The 19,931-nt window shown below is 40.3% G+C and overlaps 1 protein-coding gene across 1 annotated transcript in view; it reads left to right on the top strand.

Annotated features, from left to right (window-relative positions):
- Positions 1 to 19,590, top strand: part of sdc2 (syndecan 2) — a 42,861-nt gene extending 23,271 nt beyond the window's left edge. The window contains exons 2-5 of the mRNA XM_005936288.2: positions 10,412 to 10,526; positions 11,295 to 11,467; positions 13,402 to 13,522; positions 17,127 to 19,590. Coding sequence (XP_005936350.1) covers positions 10,412 to 10,526; positions 11,295 to 11,467; positions 13,402 to 13,522; positions 17,127 to 17,290 — 573 coding nt within the window. The 3' untranslated portion in view covers positions 17,291 to 19,590. The remainder of the gene's footprint in view (positions 1 to 10,411; positions 10,527 to 11,294; positions 11,468 to 13,401; positions 13,523 to 17,126) is intronic.
- Positions 19,591 to 19,931: the final 341 nt, after the last annotated feature.

Genomic DNA, 19,931 nt, shown 5'->3' on the forward strand with positions numbered 1-19,931 from the left:
GGAGGGCAATAAAAGTTAGAGTGGGTTCAAAAGAGCACAAAGGCAGGCAGGCAGACAGACACATGCCCCCGGTTAATGATGTGCGAGAGGAGAGGGGAGCAGATAAGGACAGCCATTCCTCGGCACGCAGACATGAGCCCCCTCCCCACGCACATGTGCGCGCGCACACACACACTCTTAACCTTTTTTGACCAGTCAGTGTTAGAGTTACAGTTGGACATCCTCACTGGCAGTCCTGTGGGTGGCTGTTACTGCCTCTTCTTCCTATTTACATTTTCCAAACAATGCTCACCGCCCACATACATGACTCACAGAGACCTGTTTTCTGTCCATCTTTGCTGTCAGCTTGTTAAACCTTCAGCAGGTGTTTGTGGGACCAGTGTGATGTTTGGATGTGTTGCGCTATTGGGGGAACATATATCATTTGCTTTGAGTATTTGAAACAGTAGCTCAAGGTAACTGGTGGTAGAGGTGAGAGGTGTATTTGAGGTTAAAAAAGAATAAATAAGCATAATAATTTATTGCTAGTTATCACACTAAAGCTGCATTTTGTGTGTTGTTGTTTTTTTCTGATTTCGTCTACACTAAAAGTTCTGCCAGTGTGTAATAATTTATCTCACTGCTTCAAGGTATTATAAAATGTCCCTCGCTGTAGTTAGATAAATTATCATAGCAACGAGCAGCCTGGTTATTAATCGTAACTAGGCTGCCTATTGCTATAAATTGGTGGTTACTTTAATGATTAGAGAGGTCACAGCAGCTATTTTAGAAACACATATGCACACAGGTAGTGATTTAAGCAGTACAGCAAATAATTATTTTTCTATTTAAGGAAGAAAAAGGAAAAAAACAAAAACTAATCTAGACCAGAAAAATATGCTCGGCTTTAGTAAAGGGTTCAGATTTCTGCTAACACTATGACACAAAACATGATCTAACAGCTGTGGCAAAGTTCAGGACTCAATCTGAGACCGACTGCTGTGTAAAAATTGATTTTACTGTAAGACTGAGTCTGTGTGCGACAGCCCACCTGCCCGAGGTAGAACAGTACAGATTGTTCTTTACTCTTTTAAGTATTGTTACGGTAACTGTTGTTACCTCTATAAACAGGCTCAGCTTTCTTATTTCCAGGATGCACATCCTATAGGAAACCCTATGGGGTTGCAAGTATTTAATAAACTCAGAGGAAATACTCCTGCAGTTAGCTGAAAATGGCAAACACAATTTCAGCCTCTGCTGCGGAAATTCACAAAGCAGATATAAATCATGCCTCATAAAAGATTGTCCTGAAGGAAAAGTTGATGTTATTGCTCCCCCCCCCCCCTTTGCCTTCAGAACTGCCTCCATTCTTCGTGGCAATGATTCAACAAGGTGCTGGACATATTCCAGAGATTTTATTCCTTATTGACGTGATGGCACTGTGCAGTCGCTGCATATTTGTCAGTGCTATTGGAATGAGATCTGGTGACTGTGGAGTCCATTTCAGTACAGCGAATGAACAGTTGTGTTCAAGAAACCAGTTTGTTTGTGCTTAATGACATGGTGCATTATCCTACTGGAAGAACTGCCAAGAAATTGTCCCCCACACCATCATACCCCCTCCACCAATAGCCTGAACTATTGATACAAGGCAGGTTGGTGTTTTGCTGCTGTAGCTCATCTGCTCCAAGGTTTTGATGTGTTGTGCATTCAGATCTTCTGCATAGCTTGGTTGCAATAAGTGGCTACTTAACTTCCTGTTTCCTTCCTATCAGCTTGAAGCAGTCTGGCCATTTTCCTCTGACCTCTGATGCCAAAAACTTCAAAACTGCTTTTCTTTGTGTAAACCCTAGAGATGTTTAAGTGAGGAAAACAACACTTAGATCACATTTCTTTCTCATTTTGATGCTCTGTTTGAACTCTATCAGGTCATCTTGCATTAAGTTGGTGCATGATTGGCTGCTTATTTGTGTTAACAACCAGATGAATGGGTGTGCCTAATCAAATGGCTAGTTGAGTTTTGCTGTGAATCGTGCTGCTTTTTAATTGTAGCAAAATCTTGCGGCTGTTTCTGAAAGGACTGACGATTATTATTTGTGAAGGATTAATTAAGTGTGATTCAGATATCATGACCTTACTAAACAGAATTGAGATGGTAACCAACTGTTGGATTTTTAATTACAGAATTTTTAGATACTAGTTTCCTTTATTGCGTTATTCTAATAATTCTCGCTATAATACTTTGCTCTATGCAGATAAAATCATCCCTTTCTGCAACAGTCTTTTGATTACGGGTGATTTATTTGTTATTGTGAAACTAACTACTTAACTGCCCCCAATTAAAGTGGATTTATCCTTAATTTTAAGGATTTAAGCTGATGCAACAGGTCCCAAGACTATTACTTAGACTTCTTGACATTGGAAATAATGCCTCCACTAAGCGAATCTTTGCCTCTTCCTCTTCTTCTGCCTAAGGGTGTAGGAGGACCGTCTCGTGTGCTCCTCTCAACTTGCATCCCCTCCTTATTTCTGCTGTTTTTGTCCTGTCTGCTGTGATGAAGTCCAGGATATGAAGGAGGCAGTGGGAGAAAAAGAGAGTGGGCTTGGTTTGTCGACAGGAGGGTGAAACAGGGCAGAGCACGGGTGCTGCTCAGCAGACTGTCTTGCTATATTGACCTCCTCTATTGAACTACAGCAGGCCAAGTAGAACAGATAAAGTAAAGTCCAGCAGGCCAATCTGCCATCTTTACTTTGTTAATTAGGGATTAACACACTATTTATTTCACTGTGTCTTTCTTACACACACCTGCCCTATTATTGACTTCCAGGACAGAACCAAGCCGACAGCACGCTCCATAGAGTAAAGCTAATACAGGATACACATGAAGAATGTTGATGTTACAAAACTTAAGAGATATTTCAGTAATCATGTAGTAAATTAGGACTTAAGGCTACATAGAACAATAGTTTTCATGAGTGCAGCCTATACATCCTTAAAGTTACTGGTAGATGTTGTTTTTCCTATTTTAAACCCTTTTTTTCCCTTTAAATCACATATTTTTTTCATCCCCTGCTTTCACTGCAGAATAAATAAGAATGGCATTACTCTTCTCATGTAGCTGTCCACAAGAAAGAAAGAAGTGTGTTTTAACATTTCAGTCTAGCATGTCTAAGTGCTTCAAAGCCTAAACCCTTGCTGTGGAAAGCAACATCTTTAATGCTCACATCTTTTCTTTCCTTTTTCCTCTTTTTTTAAAATTTCTGTGACATGTGCATTACCTTACAAACACCCTATGAACTAAAGAACGGTAATACAACTTATAAATATAATAAATAATATAGATACACAAGTTATTCTCAGGCAAAGATGATGAATCTTATTACGTCTCAGCTCTGTGGCACAAGACGGCACATGGCAGGTTTCTAATTTGCAGCTATTTTGCTATAAAGATGTCAAAAAGTGAAGCATCTCCATGCAGCCTAGATGACAACTAAGTACCATAATGTCTTCCAACTGCATGCTAACAAAGTACGGCATTAGGATTGCCAGTCTCAGATAATTATCAAGTTATTGTCGGTGCATTTCCCCACATCCTCCAACTCTGAAACACAGCAAACCTTTAAGAGCCACTTAACATTTAAATTTGTCCAATAATAAATCATTAATATGATGTAGCGCGCTTCACCAGTGTAAATTTGCTCCCTGAAACAGTGTCTAATAAAAGAAAGAAATGTATTAAGCTGAAGGAATATCTGAAAGTGGCTAGTGTAAGTGCATATACTCTAGACATTCTGATTAAATATTGAGAAGGTACTCCTGTAAAGCACAAAGATGTGAAGCACAACGACAGTGCTTGAAAAGCAGAGTTTTTTTCCCCTCTCTTTGGTAGTTCTTTTGCAGGCATCTTGCAGTTCTGTGGTATACTTAAAAAATTGTTAAGAACCAGAGAAAGTGTCAGACCAGCGAGGAAAGATCTGAGACGTTGTCTGTCTGCTGGCCCCTGTGCACTTGTTTTCCACATTTTCTTCTCTCTGAAGTTGGTGTTATGATGTGTGTGTCTGTGTATTCGTCTCGCGCCTTCAAGATGTGAGGGCTGGATGAGTGTGTGTGTGTGTGCGTGTGTGTGTGTGTGTCCCTGTGTTGGCACATGCGTGTGTCCCATGGGCTCTTTCATGGACACGCATATGCTTGTGTGAGTGTCTGCATTCCTTTGAGGAACAATATTTCCCCTGGCCTGAATTGAAGTTGAGCTAATATTTGTTGTGTTTGGGGAGAGAGCAGTGTGTCAACAGTAGAAAGTGAGGACCCAGGCACAGATGAGATGGCTCCATTTCACCCATGTATCCTCTCATTCTTACTGTCCCGTCTCTTATAGAAAAAGAGAGGTGCAAATATGCCTTAAAAACCCTGCTAGACATGGACTTAGCAATTTTTGACGAGCTTTTAGCAGGGCATCCTGAGGCTACAAACTTCTCTTCAGCAGTGGCTTATTGCCCCCTTGCCTCCCTCTCTCTTTTCTCATCCTCTCCCTCATTTGTCCACCACTACCCTCTCTTTTATCATCACTCTCCTCTGTCATTGCCCTCCTTCTCTGTCATCTGTTTTGCACAATCCTAGTCTCAAGATCTTCATGCAGTCGTTGGATGTATAGGTTAACCAGACACAGTGACAGGAAAATGCAGCCGGACAGACCTCCTGCTGGCCTATTAGTTCATTATCAGGCAGAGGTGCCAGATACAGCAGCTCTTAACAACTAATAGAGCATACATTGCAAGCCACTACCTCATTACAGCAGCTCGCCCTCCTTTTTGCTTGCCTTCATTTGCTCTGTTTTTGTCGATCCCTTTATCTCTTTGCCTTTCACTGTCTGTGAGCTTGGTCAGACTGTGTAGGATCTGCTTGTTAAGGTGTCCAAATGAGATTCTGTGTGTGTGTGTGTGTGTGTGTGTGTCTACAGACAGTGCCCTTGTGTGTCCCCGTTTATGGGAAGGCACAAGACTCTAGTTATTCACCGTGATGATAAAAAGGTTTGGATAGTTCTATCAAGGCCGTGACAGAGCCGATTTTCTCTCAAATGAATAAGACAAAAAGCCAGCAGCTCTATGGTTTGGTATTGAACCTACATTTGGTTGGTGTAAAGGGTCAAGTATTTTATAACTCTTGATGAACAGCAACCTCTGAAGCCACAACTATTTACTTTAGTGGCAGTGCCAACCTTCACAGGGTACTGGTTATACTACACGATGCAACAAGGAATGTATAACTGAATACTTCTTTCTTAGAAGGCCAACTTTTTATTTGTAACGGAAAGATTATGGTTCTCAAAAAAGTAAATATTCTCGTTGTAAAGTTCAAAAGATTAGTAATGTCAGTGTGGGCATGGTCTGGATTAAAGTACAAGGCATCGCCTCCACTAACACCAATTTGACTTGCTGCTGCAGTGAGACTCAGACAGACCTTTTGCACGATGCTATCACACGACGTTGCATGGCCATACATCAAAAATTGAACCAGGCTCATATCAGGGCATAGGTTCATTGCAGAGAATGAATATGCTATTGCATATGGAGCTAATGTCATTGTTAATAGAGCAGAGTAAGGATGACTGCTGGAGCCTGGGTATACTTTGATTACAGATATATTGCTATGCAAAAGCCTTCAAGAGCTACCCTTTATTCCTTTATTTTTTGCTAGGAAAATGGGAAATAGATGCAGTGATTTATTGAAACATTTTATTGACACAAAAAAGAGTTTGTGCAATTCCAACAAGCTTAAATGTGAGTATTTTGTCCAAACACATTTATTCTTCAACACAATCTAACTGAACATAATTTTTATGGACAGGATTTCTAGGCGCAGCCAAGTGGCGGAGGGCTTTCGCTTTGGTGGCCTCAGAATCTCATCTCTGATTTTTGCAGATGATGTGGTTCTGTTGGCTTCATCGGGTGAGGCCTCCAGCTCGCACTGGAACGGTTCGCAGCCGAGTGTGAAGCAGCGGGAATGAGGATCAGCACCTCCAAATCGAGGCCATGGTTCTCAGCCGGAAAAGGGTGGAGTGCCCACTCCGGGTCGGGGATGAGTTCCTGCCCCAAGTGGAGGAGTTCAAGTATCTCGGGGTCTTGTTCGCGAGTGATGGGAGAAGGGAGCCGGAGATCGACAGACGGATTGGGGCTGCAGCTGCAGTAATGCGGACGCTGCACCGGTCCGTCGTGGTGAAGAGGGAGCTGAGTGTAAAAGCGAAGCTCTCAATTTACCGTCGATCTACGTCCCTACCCTCACCTATGGCCACGAGCTGTGGGTAGTGACCGAAAGAACGAGATCGCGGATACAAGCGGCAGAAATGAGCTTCCTCCGAAGGGTGGCTGGCCTCTCCCTTAGAGATAGGGTGAGAAGTTCGGCCATCCGGGAGGGGCTCAGAGTAGAGCACGCTGCTGCTCCACATCGAAAGGAGCCAGCTGAGGTGGTTCGGGCATCTGACAAGGATGCCCCCTGGGCGCCTCCTGGGTGAGGTGTTCCAGGCATGTCCCACCGGGAGGAGGCCCCGGGGCAGACCCAGGACACGCTGGAGAGATTATATCTCTCGGCTGGCCTGGGAACGCCTTGGTATTCCCCCGGATAAGCTGGAGGAGGTGGCTGGGGAGAGGGAGGTCTGGGCCTCTTTGCTTAGGCTGCTGCCCCCGCGACCCGACCCCGGACAAAGCGGATGAAGATGGATGGATGGACAATCTAACTGAGTTCTCCAGGTTTCTTGAAGGACATTGAGAGCTCTTCCTTGGATGTTGGCTGCCTTCTGTTCCATTCTCTGTCAAGCATACCGTGCTCCAAAATGACCCCTTTTTTAGCTAATAGTGCTTTGGAAAAAACCCCATTGTACAAAAAAAAGAATTATGCCCATCAAACTGTGTTACCCTTATTTGTAGATTCAGCTAAAGAAATGAGAACAGTGTGTTTATGCGATTTGTTGGTTCTTTGCCAAGTTGTCTGCTATGTGTAGACTTAACACTGGTCCATTCCATAAACAAAAAAAAGTGGTTTATAAAAATACATAAATAAACATTCTGAAAAAGGAGTGAAAAAGCAGCAAATGTCCAAAGAAAATATCTGCAAGACCTCCAGAAAGCCTGGAGACCTGTTGCTCAGGACCACTTTGAAAAATGACAAGAACTTCAGGCTCCTTGGAAGCAAAATATAAAGAAACGAGGGTCGCTCAAGACTTTTGCACCCTACTGTACCCGAAGAAGGCAGGTATTCAGTACTTCTATTAACACCAAGCAGAGTAAATAGCACCCTGTGAAAAGAGTATACTGATATTGCTTTGGATTATAGACTGAATTACTGCTGGTCTAATTTTTTCTTTTCACTGAAATTTTACATTAGTCTTCGGATTTCTTATTTCTTATTCTTACTTATTTCCAATTTTTCTGATTTAATCGGTACTTTTTGAGCAAAAGGACAGTATATTGGTTTCTGGGTTTATAAGAAGTAATCTTTAAATTGATCTTTTGCTGTGTAAAGGATGGCTTTATGAAATTGTTGCTAAAAGTTGGATAGTTCCTATTAGATCCTTATCACTACCCCTTCCTCCACTCAATCCTTTTTACAGCGCTATGGGACTTTTTAAGTAACTGTTGCTTAGATTAGAGCAGCAACACAACAGTGAAGCAATGTAATTAAAAAAAGTGGGCTTCTGCAAATCTGTTTGGTAGCTAGTTTTTGGTGTGTGTCCTGCTTTAGCTGGTAACAGATTGATGTCTGGGTCAGCGTAAAGCCTGTGATAAGGGCTAAAAGCAGAAAACAAACTGTAAATGTCACTGGATTGATAAAGAGAAAGAGAGCAACGTTTATCAGGCCTGTTGTGTCTGTGCACACACTTTTCTGTGTTAGTGATAAAGTCAGCTTTATCAAGTTTATATTGTGTAGACTCACAAGAACGCATGCTTTTTAGTTTCTTTGTCTCCCTGAGTGTCAGAGTCGCTGAAGTTTATCGAGGTCAGACCTTTTCGTCCTCTCCGATCTGCACTGATTTTGTGTTGCAGTGAAGCTTGCACAGTTGATCCACTCTAATCCAAAAGCTTTGTTTACACAGTTTTGTACCTACATGTCTAAAATATAAAAGGGAAAAAAAGTCTCTACATGTCTGAAAATCTCGAGAGATTTTCCTGTCTGCTTTCGAGAGATGTGAGTGTCATTACAGTTTGATGTAGCCTTGTTACTATATACCGTGTATATAGTATACTATCACAAAATATATAACAACAATTATACCCCAAGATTTAAAAAAAACTATATTTAGCTACTAAAATGTATATCACTTTTTGTTTTATTCATTCAAGTGTTTAACAATGTGCTCAATTGCTCACTCTAATATGTGTCTTATGTGTATTTAATTAATATTTATGAATGCTTGCATACATTTGTAAAACATGTATACTTATGCATGTGTGTGTGTGTGTGGCCTCAATCTCGTTAGTGGTCTTTGTCACTATTTAATCTGTGGCCTACCTCCTTTCGGTCTATTGTGCCTATATCTCCAGTGCATAAAGGCCTATGGACCCGTGGGGGAGGGGGCTGTTTGGAGGAGAAGAAAGGTTAAGATAAAGTTGCTTTGAACAAATTCGCTCTTTGATCAGGTGGTTCACTGGTGAAAGGCCTTTTTTCCACAAGTCAGTTGTGAGAGGAGAGATGGATAAACGTATTGTTCTGTTTCATCTCCCTTCTGTCTTCCTTTATCCTCTTTCACACTGCTGTGTAGTCCCTGCCTCTTTTGTTATGGAGAGTGACTGTGTGGAGTCGTGAAAGAAAGGCCAAACACATATGTGCACACAATGACTTAAAAGCAATGCAGACAACGCTCGTGTTAGAATGCTTAGTGTAATTGGAAATGCCGAGAAACATCAGGAATGCAACTGAAAGGAAAACTTTTCCTGTCTCCTCTGCTTCCTTTAATTCATAGAAGTAAGAGCGTTTAATAAGCCAAAATGTCATGCTTGAATGTTTGTTGCTTTTAAAGTGTTTTATGTCACTACAAGATAAATACTTTGCATTTTTGACTTCTGAGCAGCCAAAACAAGCAACTCAAACAAGCTGTGTTCAAACACGGAACATGTAAAACTGGTATAAATGAGAGGTTTTGGCCAATTTTCCTAAAAAGAAATAAAATAACAGACTTCGAGACAAGCCAATTGATTTCCTGCAGTCTAACCTGTTTTTCCCCCCTTTTATAATCATGAAAATATCTTCAGGGCAGACGTGGAGCTGTAGCAACCAGCTAAATGTTACAAAACACACAGATGCACAGCAACTATGTATAGGGGGGTCTTTTGAAAGCAGGGCTATTGTTATAAGAAGGGGCAGGACAGCCAAACACAGATTGGCGAATGGGACTTTGATACATGTTGCCATGGACACATTTATAGCTAGTCCAGTCACACACACTCAACACAACATGTACATAGCAGCGTCTAACATACTCACTTACTGATATTTTTCCCAATGTCCACCTGGTGCTGGAAAATCTCTTTTCTTATCTTATTTCCTGTTAGAATTTCAACTTACACAGCACGTCAGGAGGTGCTTTCTAAACACACATTCACTGTCAGACCGTGTTCTTTTTAGCCAATCACTCCATTAAGCCAGAACACAAACATTCCCACTACACTGGGCTGTTGTCTAGGCGATGATGCTGAGAGAGAAGCTACATGTTCTGACTGGTTAGTCATCTGTGCTTCATTGAAGTAAAAAAAAAGAACAGGTGTCATCTACTCCAGCAGTTTAGTTCTAGTGATGCCGATGCCAGTCTGTACAGTTATGATTGATCTGTATCAGCGTTTATGATGAGCAGATTGGTAACAAGTAAATTAATAACTACATATAAGATTTGTATAACTACAGCTGTTGGGGAAATCTTTTTGTTTCGTATGTTGGAAAGAAATAAAACAAAAATAAAAAGGTATCAATCTTAAAAATTGTTTACTGGCTGGGCTCTAATTTTGTGACAATGTTATCACGTTAAAGGTAGTGTAAATCTTGGCTGCTTCAGCTTAAACAAAGGGTGATATGTTAATGTATTTTATGCATATGCTGTGTTTAATATGTTGAGAATTCCTAATTCGCAGTGAAGACTGCAACCTATTATTTTAGTCTTTGTATTTCCTTCTTCAGAAATTTAACTGATAGCAGTTTTGAGTACAAAGGAGGTGTTTATTTCTGGCATTTAAAACAGTAAACAGCCAAAGTGTGCTAAAAGCAGAGTTACTAATGATTTAAACGGTACAAAAATAAAAAAAGCTGGACACTAGATTTTGATTTAAGCTCGTGAATGTGTGAAACCAGGATACGTGATTATGTGAAACTCCTGCATGTCAGCAGTAAATCGGATGTATAAAAAAGTCGCATGAGTCTTCAACTCCTTGTTATCGTGTTATTTTACAGATAGCACAAGCACCCAAGATTCCCTCACAGGCCGATGACTTATACCTGGATGACACAGGCTCAGGAGGTTACTACCCTGAAGATGATGATGACTTTAACTCAGGGTCTGGCTCAGGTAAGACATTATCGCACATGCTGACGGAGTTGGGTGAAGACGCTCACTTACAGTCTTAGCAAGTAATCTCTCAGAGGCATGATGACATCCATTCTCCCGTCCACTGCTTGTAACTTTTCTGAGCTCTGAGTTGTTTTGTTAGTTTTTTTTATTAACCAGCAGACTTGAGCTGTGTCATAATTTCTTCCCCCCTCTTCTCTTTCCTTAATCACCTTCCTTTCTCGCCTTTGTCTATTCTTTGTTCGCTGCCTCTCTCTCACTCGATTTTAAATTAAGATTGCCTTGTCACTGAGACTGCTGTGGGCAAGTGTGCAAATTTTACGTGTCTTTTTTATTAGTTCTTTGCTCTGCTCGCCTTAAGCACCTTTATAACACTCATTCCTTGGTCAAAAGTAACTCTATTTTCGAAGAGAGTTGTATAAATCCACAGAGAAAAGGTCAGAGTAGGTAAAAGGAGCGCAGACTGTGATCAATAACCCATTCAATACTGTACAGAGTGTATATCCTATTATTCTGCTCTGCCACTCTATATTCTATTGGAGATTAAAACTTCAAATACATTAAAATGAATTCCACCAGTGTGAAATTAAGCAAGACAAAGTGTGTAATTCCAGACATACTGATATAATGTAAATCCATATTTTACCTCTTTGCACCCACATATCATAATCTTTACATTTTATTCTGTATTATAACATCCAGTGAAACTAACTTCCCATTAAGGATGCAGCAGGAATTACACTGACCAGATATGCGTGTTTCTTCTAGGTGGTGGTGAAGAAGCGATAGAGGAATCAGTGACTGTCACTATGGTTTATATCGAGCCCAGTGTAGGACAACCTACCCAGGATTCCACAAAAGATTTCACCCCGAGAATGGACACAGACCCGGTTAGAGAAAAATCCGGGAAGAGCATACCAAGGAAACCATTCACAACAAAGGTAAGATGTCACTTATGTCTGTGCCATAGAACTTTTATAGCACCAGACAAGAGTTTAGACAATGATGTTGGCCTCAAAGTGGGGGGGATTGGCAGCTGTGGTATAGGTGGGAAGGTGGGCCGTATACCAATCAGAGGCTCAGTGGATCGCTTCCCAGCTCCAACTGTCCATGTTTTGAAGTATCCTTGGGCAACTGAATCCCGAGTTGCCCCCAATGCAACATTAGAGTGTGAGTATGTGTGTGAGTGTTAGATAGAAGTGCTTAGATGTAGATAAGAGCATTCTATGAAAGTGTGTATGGTGGGGTGAATGAGACTTTGAGTGTTCAAAGTTGAGTGGAAAGGTGTGTCATTTACTACTCCCATTGTTTTAACTCACTTTGCTAAGCTAAATGCCGTTTGGGTGTTTAATTATAGCTTCAAGACATGCTCCTCAAGTACTTGCAAGGAAGCAGAAAAGATTATAGCCCTAAAAATGAGCTATTCCTTTAAGGAGACATTAAATGATTAAATGTCTTAAGTGTTTGTATCTGTTGGGATACATAGAAACACCACCAGGGATGCTGCTGGTGGAAAATTCTTGCTATGAGCTCAATTTTTTTTTCTAAGCAGCTATATTTTATAATGCCACTTTGTGACTCAGTCATTTGTAATCACGGTGGCTCATCTGTAACTGTCGTGACTCAACAGAGAGTAACACAGTACCTCAGTATGTCTTTAGCTGACCCAGTATGCCATGAAATCCTCTATAATACCAGGAGCTGCGATGCGAGGTTGCTTTCAGGATAAAGATCAAGTGCTCATGTCAGATCTCACTGTTTTTGCCCCATTGCAAATTATGGAGGATTACATCTCTCTTGGACATAAGCACATATTCTGGAAGCATCCTAGATTTCATTTCTGTGTTGCACTCTTACTGTAACCTGCTGGATACTACATCTGTTTGGGATTAGTCGTCAAGGTCTCAACTCCCTAAGCCTACCTGGACATGTTCCATTTTTTCCCTCTTGCCACTGTCCTGTCTTAGGCCAAATGCGCTGGCTCACTTCCATTTTGGCACCTTGCACACTTCTTACTGTTGTTTGAAAAATTACATGGGCCCAAATAGTTTGCCTAGTTTTCTAGATGTTTAAAAAAAACCTTGGGGTCACTGGCTCAGTTTTTGTTGCCTACTTTTCCAGGGGATTCCACTAATCTCTTTGGAATATCTGGATTTGTTACATTTTCATCTTTATTCAGCATTTTTAGATTTCACTGGCCAGATTACATTTTAGCCCCGCCTCAATTTTTGAGTAGACAGCCGTACTAAAAATTAGTTTTTCCTCTAAAAGGTAACTATTTGGGAAAATGCACACATTAGTTAGATGACCTCTCATGTGTCTGAGCTAATACTAAAGCAACAGCTAGTTAGTGAAGCTTAATGTACAGCATAGACTGATTACCAGACGCTACAATAACATGTGCTTACCTCTGAAATTGTACATTTTCCTAGAAGCTTTGCCAACACTGTAAGGTTTCAAGGAATCAGAAATTGTACACACAAACCCTTAACTATCAGTTTTTCTCTTAAGCAAGATAAAATAATTTGCTTGGTCCTCCAGCTGTTTCCATTCTTTATGTGAAGCTAAGCTAAATGGGTGCTGGCTATAATTTCATAATAAAAAATATTGGACATGTTTGAGCTTTTTATCAGTCTTTTTCATTTATGAAAAGTTCAAAGCAGGAAACAAAAAAGTTCCAAAAAAACCCCCACATTCTTTACATCTGGGAATGAAACCTCAAATGGATTTGGCCATCATGCCAAGAAAAACATATGTAGCAAAAAAGGAATATAGGAGGATGCAATGTGAAAGTTAGCAGTAAATAAGCTTGCCCTTAATTTTTCAGTTTCTTTTTTTTAAAAAAACAACAACTTTCTTTTGGCTCTTCGCCCAGGCACCAGTGCCAGATACAGAGGACACGCAGAGGACTAGCACGACTAGCACCCCCGGCTCACCTCCAAATCCCGTTGAGGTCCACACTGAAAACCTCTTCCAGAGGACGGAGGTGTTGGCAGGTATGTGTCGTAGTATGCCAGAGCAGACACCAAACCAAATATACAGTGCTGTGCAAAAGTCTTGAGTCTTTCTTTTTATTTTGCTTCCAAGGAGACAGACTTTTCTGGGGTTTTTGAGGGGGTGGGGGGAGTTTCTCAAGTGGTCTTGAGAAATAGTTCTTAAGGTTTTCTGATGGTCTTTCAAAGCTTGTATTTGAACATTGGCTGCTTTGTGAGTCACTTTAAGCCCAGTGCTTGTATGTGACCATTTTCAGAGGAATGTTTTTTGTTGTTAAGCCACTTAACACTGACCTATGAGTCCTTCAAGTATAGAAAGGGGACCTAACTTGAGGGATGAAGCAGTGTTGTTTCCACACAACAGACAACTTAGTAAAGAATCACTTTTAAATTGTATCTTGAGGCAGAGCATCGTTTGTTCCTATTTTGTTACTTGAATCTACAAAAACTGTCAAAGATAATACATTTTGACATGCATAAAATAGTACTTTTGCGCAATCAAAGTGATTCCCAAAGAGCTTTTATGTTAGTTGAAAACCATACCTGCATAGGAAGACACAATGGGACACAATTAGTCGTGGATTGGCCTCCACAGAGTTCAACCTTAACATTATTGAAGTAGTATGGGATCATGATGACAAAGAATGGAACAAAGGGCAGCTAACATCCAAAGAAGAGCTTTGAATGTCCTACAAGAAGCCTGGAGAACTATTCCTGAGGACTGCTCAAAGAAATTAATGCAACGCTTACCTAAGAGAGTTCAGGCTGTGTCAAAGAGTAAAAGTTGCTGGAACAAATACTGATTTTTGTTTATTCAAGCTCATTAGAATTGTAAAACCTTGACTTAAATTTCAGAGAGTAGGATTATATAGTATTCATATTTGTTTCAGTGTTTTTGATGTGCCAATTTGTTAAGTCTAGGAAAACAAGATACCTATTTTCCCAAAGTGTTTGTTCAAACGTTCCTCAACATCATTATGTTCTTTCATGTGTTTAAGTAGTCATTTATCTTTCCATCCCCTCAGCCTTCCTTCATAATATGTTACGTGAGCATATTTTCAACAAACAATCTCTGAAATCTCAGTAAAATTATCCCTGAAGTCTCTCACCTGAACCAGAATAGCTGCTTCATAAATGTTCCTCTGTGGGACCTTGCAGAGTTCAGACCATCGTGGATGTTTCAAGTGTGTGTTACTCTGTTTGAATACATAAAAGAGGATGGAAAGGAATATTTCTGACTCAAAACCGCCGTGCTCTCTGATGCTGTATCTATCTCCATGTGTGTCTGAGGGAAACCTTGATTGGCACCTACTTTGCTGCGATATCCATCTGGTGTTGGCAAAATGCAGAAACAACATCAACAAGGACAAATCAGGACAGCCTCAAAGACTTTTCTTTTCATTTCCCTCCCACTGATCAACTCACTTCATCTTTTGGCATATTGCTCTTGGATTGTGATAGGAAAAAATATTATTGCATGCAGTCTTTGGATAAAGTCTGAGAAAATTGAAATATACCTGGTCCTCTCCCCACTTCCCACCCCTGCAAAAACCCACCATCTTTTGCTCTCTTCTCCACCTCTTCTCTTCCTCTGGATTATATTCATTACTTTTCGTTCCCCTTGTGACTTCTATAAAAAAATAATTGCCCATAATGTAATTTTCACAATTCTCTCTGTATTGCATTACTGCTTCTTGGAGCTCGGCAGTTGGGTGTGTAGCAGGGTCTTTACCCCTGAGAGCAGGGCTAGTCAACAAGTGGAAACCTAAGGTGCAGCAGAGGGCAGATTGTAGCACCAGGAGAGACCCTAAATAGATTTAGGAGCTATAAAGGAACCTCATGCAGGCATAATTGAAAGGGAGGGATTTCAGGGTGGGTGGATTTCATTCAGAGTCCCCTTATGGTAGCCTGCTATTAGCCCACTGGTGCACTGCACCGTGTGTCCTCCACAGAAAGTCTAACTTCTAGTATCTCTAAACTACATTTCACTATCCTGAATGGATATCTCTGAGACATCTTCCAGATCAGCATGTATTTAATGTATAATACAGGATGGCTGCTGAAAATGTGAATTCATCAGATGGTGGAAAAATTTGTTTCAAGCTTAAAAAATGAAAAGCAGTCACAAAAAACGTGATGTAGTATAACAGCGAAACATCCTGTACCTAGTTCAAAACCAGAAAACACCAATGGCAAAGGAGTCTGACAAAACAGGTCAAAGCCCGACCAGCACATTTTGTCTTTATCAGTCACAGTCATGGTGGCGACTCAGAGGAAGGCTTCCTTATGCTACATACATCAATAAATTTGCTCAAGAAATTCCTACTCATGGAAGGCACTGTCTTATACTGACTTTAAGAAAGAGACTGCTTTCTTTGTTGGGACATATAATCACATCCTGCAATTTTTCAGTATCGTAGCTGCTAAAAAATACCTCTTCCAAATAGCTTAGAAATTTGACTAGACTATCTCTGCTATCTTTATATATCTTTCAATATTAATACAATACAGTAATACAAGTAATGCAATTAGTACAAGACGGTAGTAATACAAAACAATGCAATTTCTAGTGAAGTTGCAGTGCAATTTTTGGTTCTTTTGGATTTGGTCTGAGGCTTGCTGCTAAAAAGAGGTAAAAGGATTAGCAGTGGCTAACAAAGTTGAAGGCAATGGAACCAAAAAAAAAAGTGGCTGGCAATATTATAATAGAATAGAGGTATATTTAATAAAATACAACTAATAAGTTGGCCACTGATATACTTAATAAAGTGGCTGCTGGTGTGCCTAAAAGTACCTAGGTAGGTAAACTGACCGGCCGTTTTAAATTTCACAACATTAACATTGTACCAAAAGAATACTGGATTAGGGGGAGGGTGTGTATGTAAACTGCATTCTGGCTCGGTGTCTGAGTTGCTCAGTTCAGACGCAGGACCGAGTTAAAGCCTTACCGTCCCGTTTGGTGTTAATGACCTGTTTTTGTTTGCTTTCCCTCGCTGTATTTATTTGCCTGACTTTTGATGATCTAGCCAATGCCACAGGCTTTTTCCTCTAAAACCTCAATCGGCAGTCACTGAACGGAATATAAACCTTGCTGAACCAACAGCAGTCGGGCCAACAGGACTGTGCACTAATCAAGGATTGGCGCTCGAATATCCTGCTAACGTAACGCTAAATTTTAAGCTCAGCAACATATTGAAAGAGGTGAAATTAAACGTTAAGAAACTCTTCGACTCTGTATCTCCTGAGACAAGTTGCAGTTTTTTTTCCATTGACGTGAAGTAACTGCATTAGTCTGAGCAATCATTCGTGAGGGTTGCTGCCTGGTTTCAACACATTTAAGCCATCAATTTTCATCATTGCTGTTGAATTGCATTCATGCTGAAATTTGCTGCAGCAGTTCCAGAAACAGCTGTTAAAGCAAACAGTTGTGTAACTGACTGCATATGATCGAGACACAATTAATCTTAAAACGTATTATTTTGGGACATAGTTAAGGTGTTATTACACGCGCGCACACACACACACACACACACACACACACACACGACATTGATTTGAACTTCCAGCATTGATATTCACTCTCCATTCCTGTCTTTGCCTCTCTCAGCTGTTATTGCAGGTGGTGTTATTGGCTTCCTGTTTGCCATCTTCCTCATCCTCCTCCTGGTGTACCGCATGAGGAAGAAGGATGAGGGCAGCTATGACTTGGGAGAGAGAAAACCCTCCGGCGCAGCCTATCAGAAGGCTCCAACCAAGGAGTTTTATGCATAAAACCCGCTCTCCCCTCACCAGTTCAACAAAATCACGAAGGACTGTCAACAGCACAGTCCAATAACAGCAAACCTGCTTAAACATGAGAAACAACAAAATGTTTTAAAGTTGATTAAGGTAAAATAGGAAAGCTTTTGCGTAGAGTAATGTAATTACGACCTTTTCTTTCTTCTTCTTCTTTTTTTTTGAAATGAAAACCAAGCATTTCTCATTTAAGGCATCTGACTATATTTAAACATTTTGTGTATTATTTGAAAAGGCTGAAAAAAAATTAAAACAGGATGTGTAAAGATGAGGCAACTGACCGCTTCTGTTTTCTGTCAGAGGAGCTGTTTTTCGTCACTGACTACTTTTAACTGTAGCAGTATGTTATTTGTAAAGGAAAAAAAATTAAAAGTGGAAATAATTGAATATAATTATTCTGTATCAAACCTACTTTTTTTTTTTTTTCTGTTTTTGTCCTAGCATGTCTGATGTTGATCTCTAAAAGGTGTATTACGTTAATTTATCTTTTTCTCTGATGTTTAAAAAAATGCCTTTGTAGTTTTAATGAAGCTCTTTGGTCTTCATATTAACGCTGTTAACGGTCAATGTAAATGTTCTCCCTTCAGGTTACAATGTTTATTATTTGCTCTCACATCAGTTTTTTGGTCAGTGTGAGCGTTTCATCATGTCTTGTTTATTTGTATGTTCTGTTCTCGCTGTAGCCTCTTTTCTCTTTTTTTTTCCAAACGCAGGAATTCGTCTTTAAAAGAAGAAAAACATGTCAGGGCTCAAGGAAATCCACAAACCTCTCTTCTTCTTCTCTATTTAATTCATTCTCTTTCCATTTTGTACATTCACTGCTTTTACTTTCCACTGTTGTTGTCCAGCTTTGCGTGTGCGTGTGGGGGGGAGTATTACCTCTCCGTGGCTTCTTGTGTTTTTGGCCCATAGCCCCCCCCCCTTTTCTCCTCCTCCTCCTTGATGGGTCCCTCAAGTTTACTGACTGCACCCAAATTCTGCTAGCAGACTTTAACCTTTGCATTTCCTCTCTGTCTTTCTGTTTTCCCCCAAATCGCCTCGCTCGTACCTTCTTTATAAACAGAGTACAGCCAGTTGAGCTGTCAGTCCTCCCCCTCCCTGGTTGCCTGGTGTCATTGTCTGTGTCCCATTGTAGGTACTTTAGGCCCAAAGATTTACTCAGTGAAGGCGAGCTACTTCTTGGACACGAGGCTGGGGCCCAATCCTCACATGCAGTGCACATACTTAAGCAGAAGACCTTTGAGAAACCCAGTTTCTCTGACTCATAGATACATAAGGCTGCACAGAGTATGTAAAACAGTGTTATATCGGAATAGTCTTTGACAAGACACCCATGTTGAGGGCTATTTTTTTTTTCCTTTGGTCAGTCCTTACATTTCTAAAGAGCTTTCTCTGAGAGGTGAGGTTGTTTAGCAGGTTTAAAAACTAAAGAAGTTGTTTTGATGCCATTTTACATCTCAAAATCAAGTGTTTTAAAATGCCACATGTTGGCTGCTGTAGGATGGCCATGTAGCTACATCAAATAAAAACAGAGGTTATGGTCACATGACGGCAAGTCATAGTTGTCTTTTCCTTTTAATGATACATCTGCATTAACTTGCTCTTAAGAGACATTTATTTGTCAGGCAGGTTTGTGAAGTTGCCTTTTTTTTTCTTTTTTTTTTTAGATGTACAGTAATGTGAAGTAGATGTAGTATCGTCTAAAATTCTAACACCACCCCCACATGCAGCTGTTCATCCCTCTACCTCTCCATCCCTTGTGTTTCTCTCTTCTTCTTTCAGTCTCTCTGTGATCCTTTTTGTTGTCTGCTTCCTTTGTCTTTTGTTGTAATAGGACCTAAGTTACTGAACTATACTGAAAAGCCCAAAGACTCAAAAGTATTTTACTTCCCATACCTACTCCCCTACATCGTGGCCACATCGTGTCATTTCCTCATCTTCTTTGTCTTCTTTCTTTTTCTTTTACCTCCCCTTTTTATTAGAGACCTGACCTTTGAGTCCAATTACTTATTAGTATAAGAAAATAAATATAAATATATATATAAATGTATATTCACAAATGTTTTAAACCTTCAAAGTGCCTACCATTTGGAAATGTACTTGCTCAACGGGAGCACGTGTCGGGTGTGTACACAGAGGAGGGGTGTAAGCGACTTGACTGGCGTTCTGTGAGCATGGATGACTGTAATGGTAACTTTTTTTTAGTCTTACAAAAGCTGACAGTATTGTACCTATAAGTTGAAACAACACTACTGAATAAACATTGTGGCCTAATATCCAACTGCTTTTGCCGTCGTCTTTTAAAATTCCATTTCCTCTTGAATCTGTTGGTTGTAAGAATTTTCAAATCAATAGTAGCAACTCCTCACAGGCAATTAGGCGTTTTTGCTGTTTGTTACTGAGTGATTTTTGGTTTCAGGCAATTTACTCGGCTTTTCAAATATGACAGTTTAGTGGTTTTTTCTGTCTCAAATGATAGTAGATTCAATATCTTATTAGACAAACAAATTTTAAGGGCGTCATCGTGACCTCTGTGAAAATTATCAGCTTTTTTCTTGACTATATTTTTTTATTGAGTAAGATTCACTCTATGGACAAACGTACAAGGTCTCCTAAA

The sequence above is a fragment of the Haplochromis burtoni genome, unplaced genomic scaffold, assembly GCF_018398535.1.
Source record: "Haplochromis burtoni strain Fernald_Lab_line unplaced genomic scaffold, NCSU_Asbu1 Contig_200, whole genome shotgun sequence".
Classification (NCBI taxonomy): Eukaryota; Metazoa; Chordata; class Actinopteri; order Cichliformes; family Cichlidae; genus Haplochromis; species Haplochromis burtoni.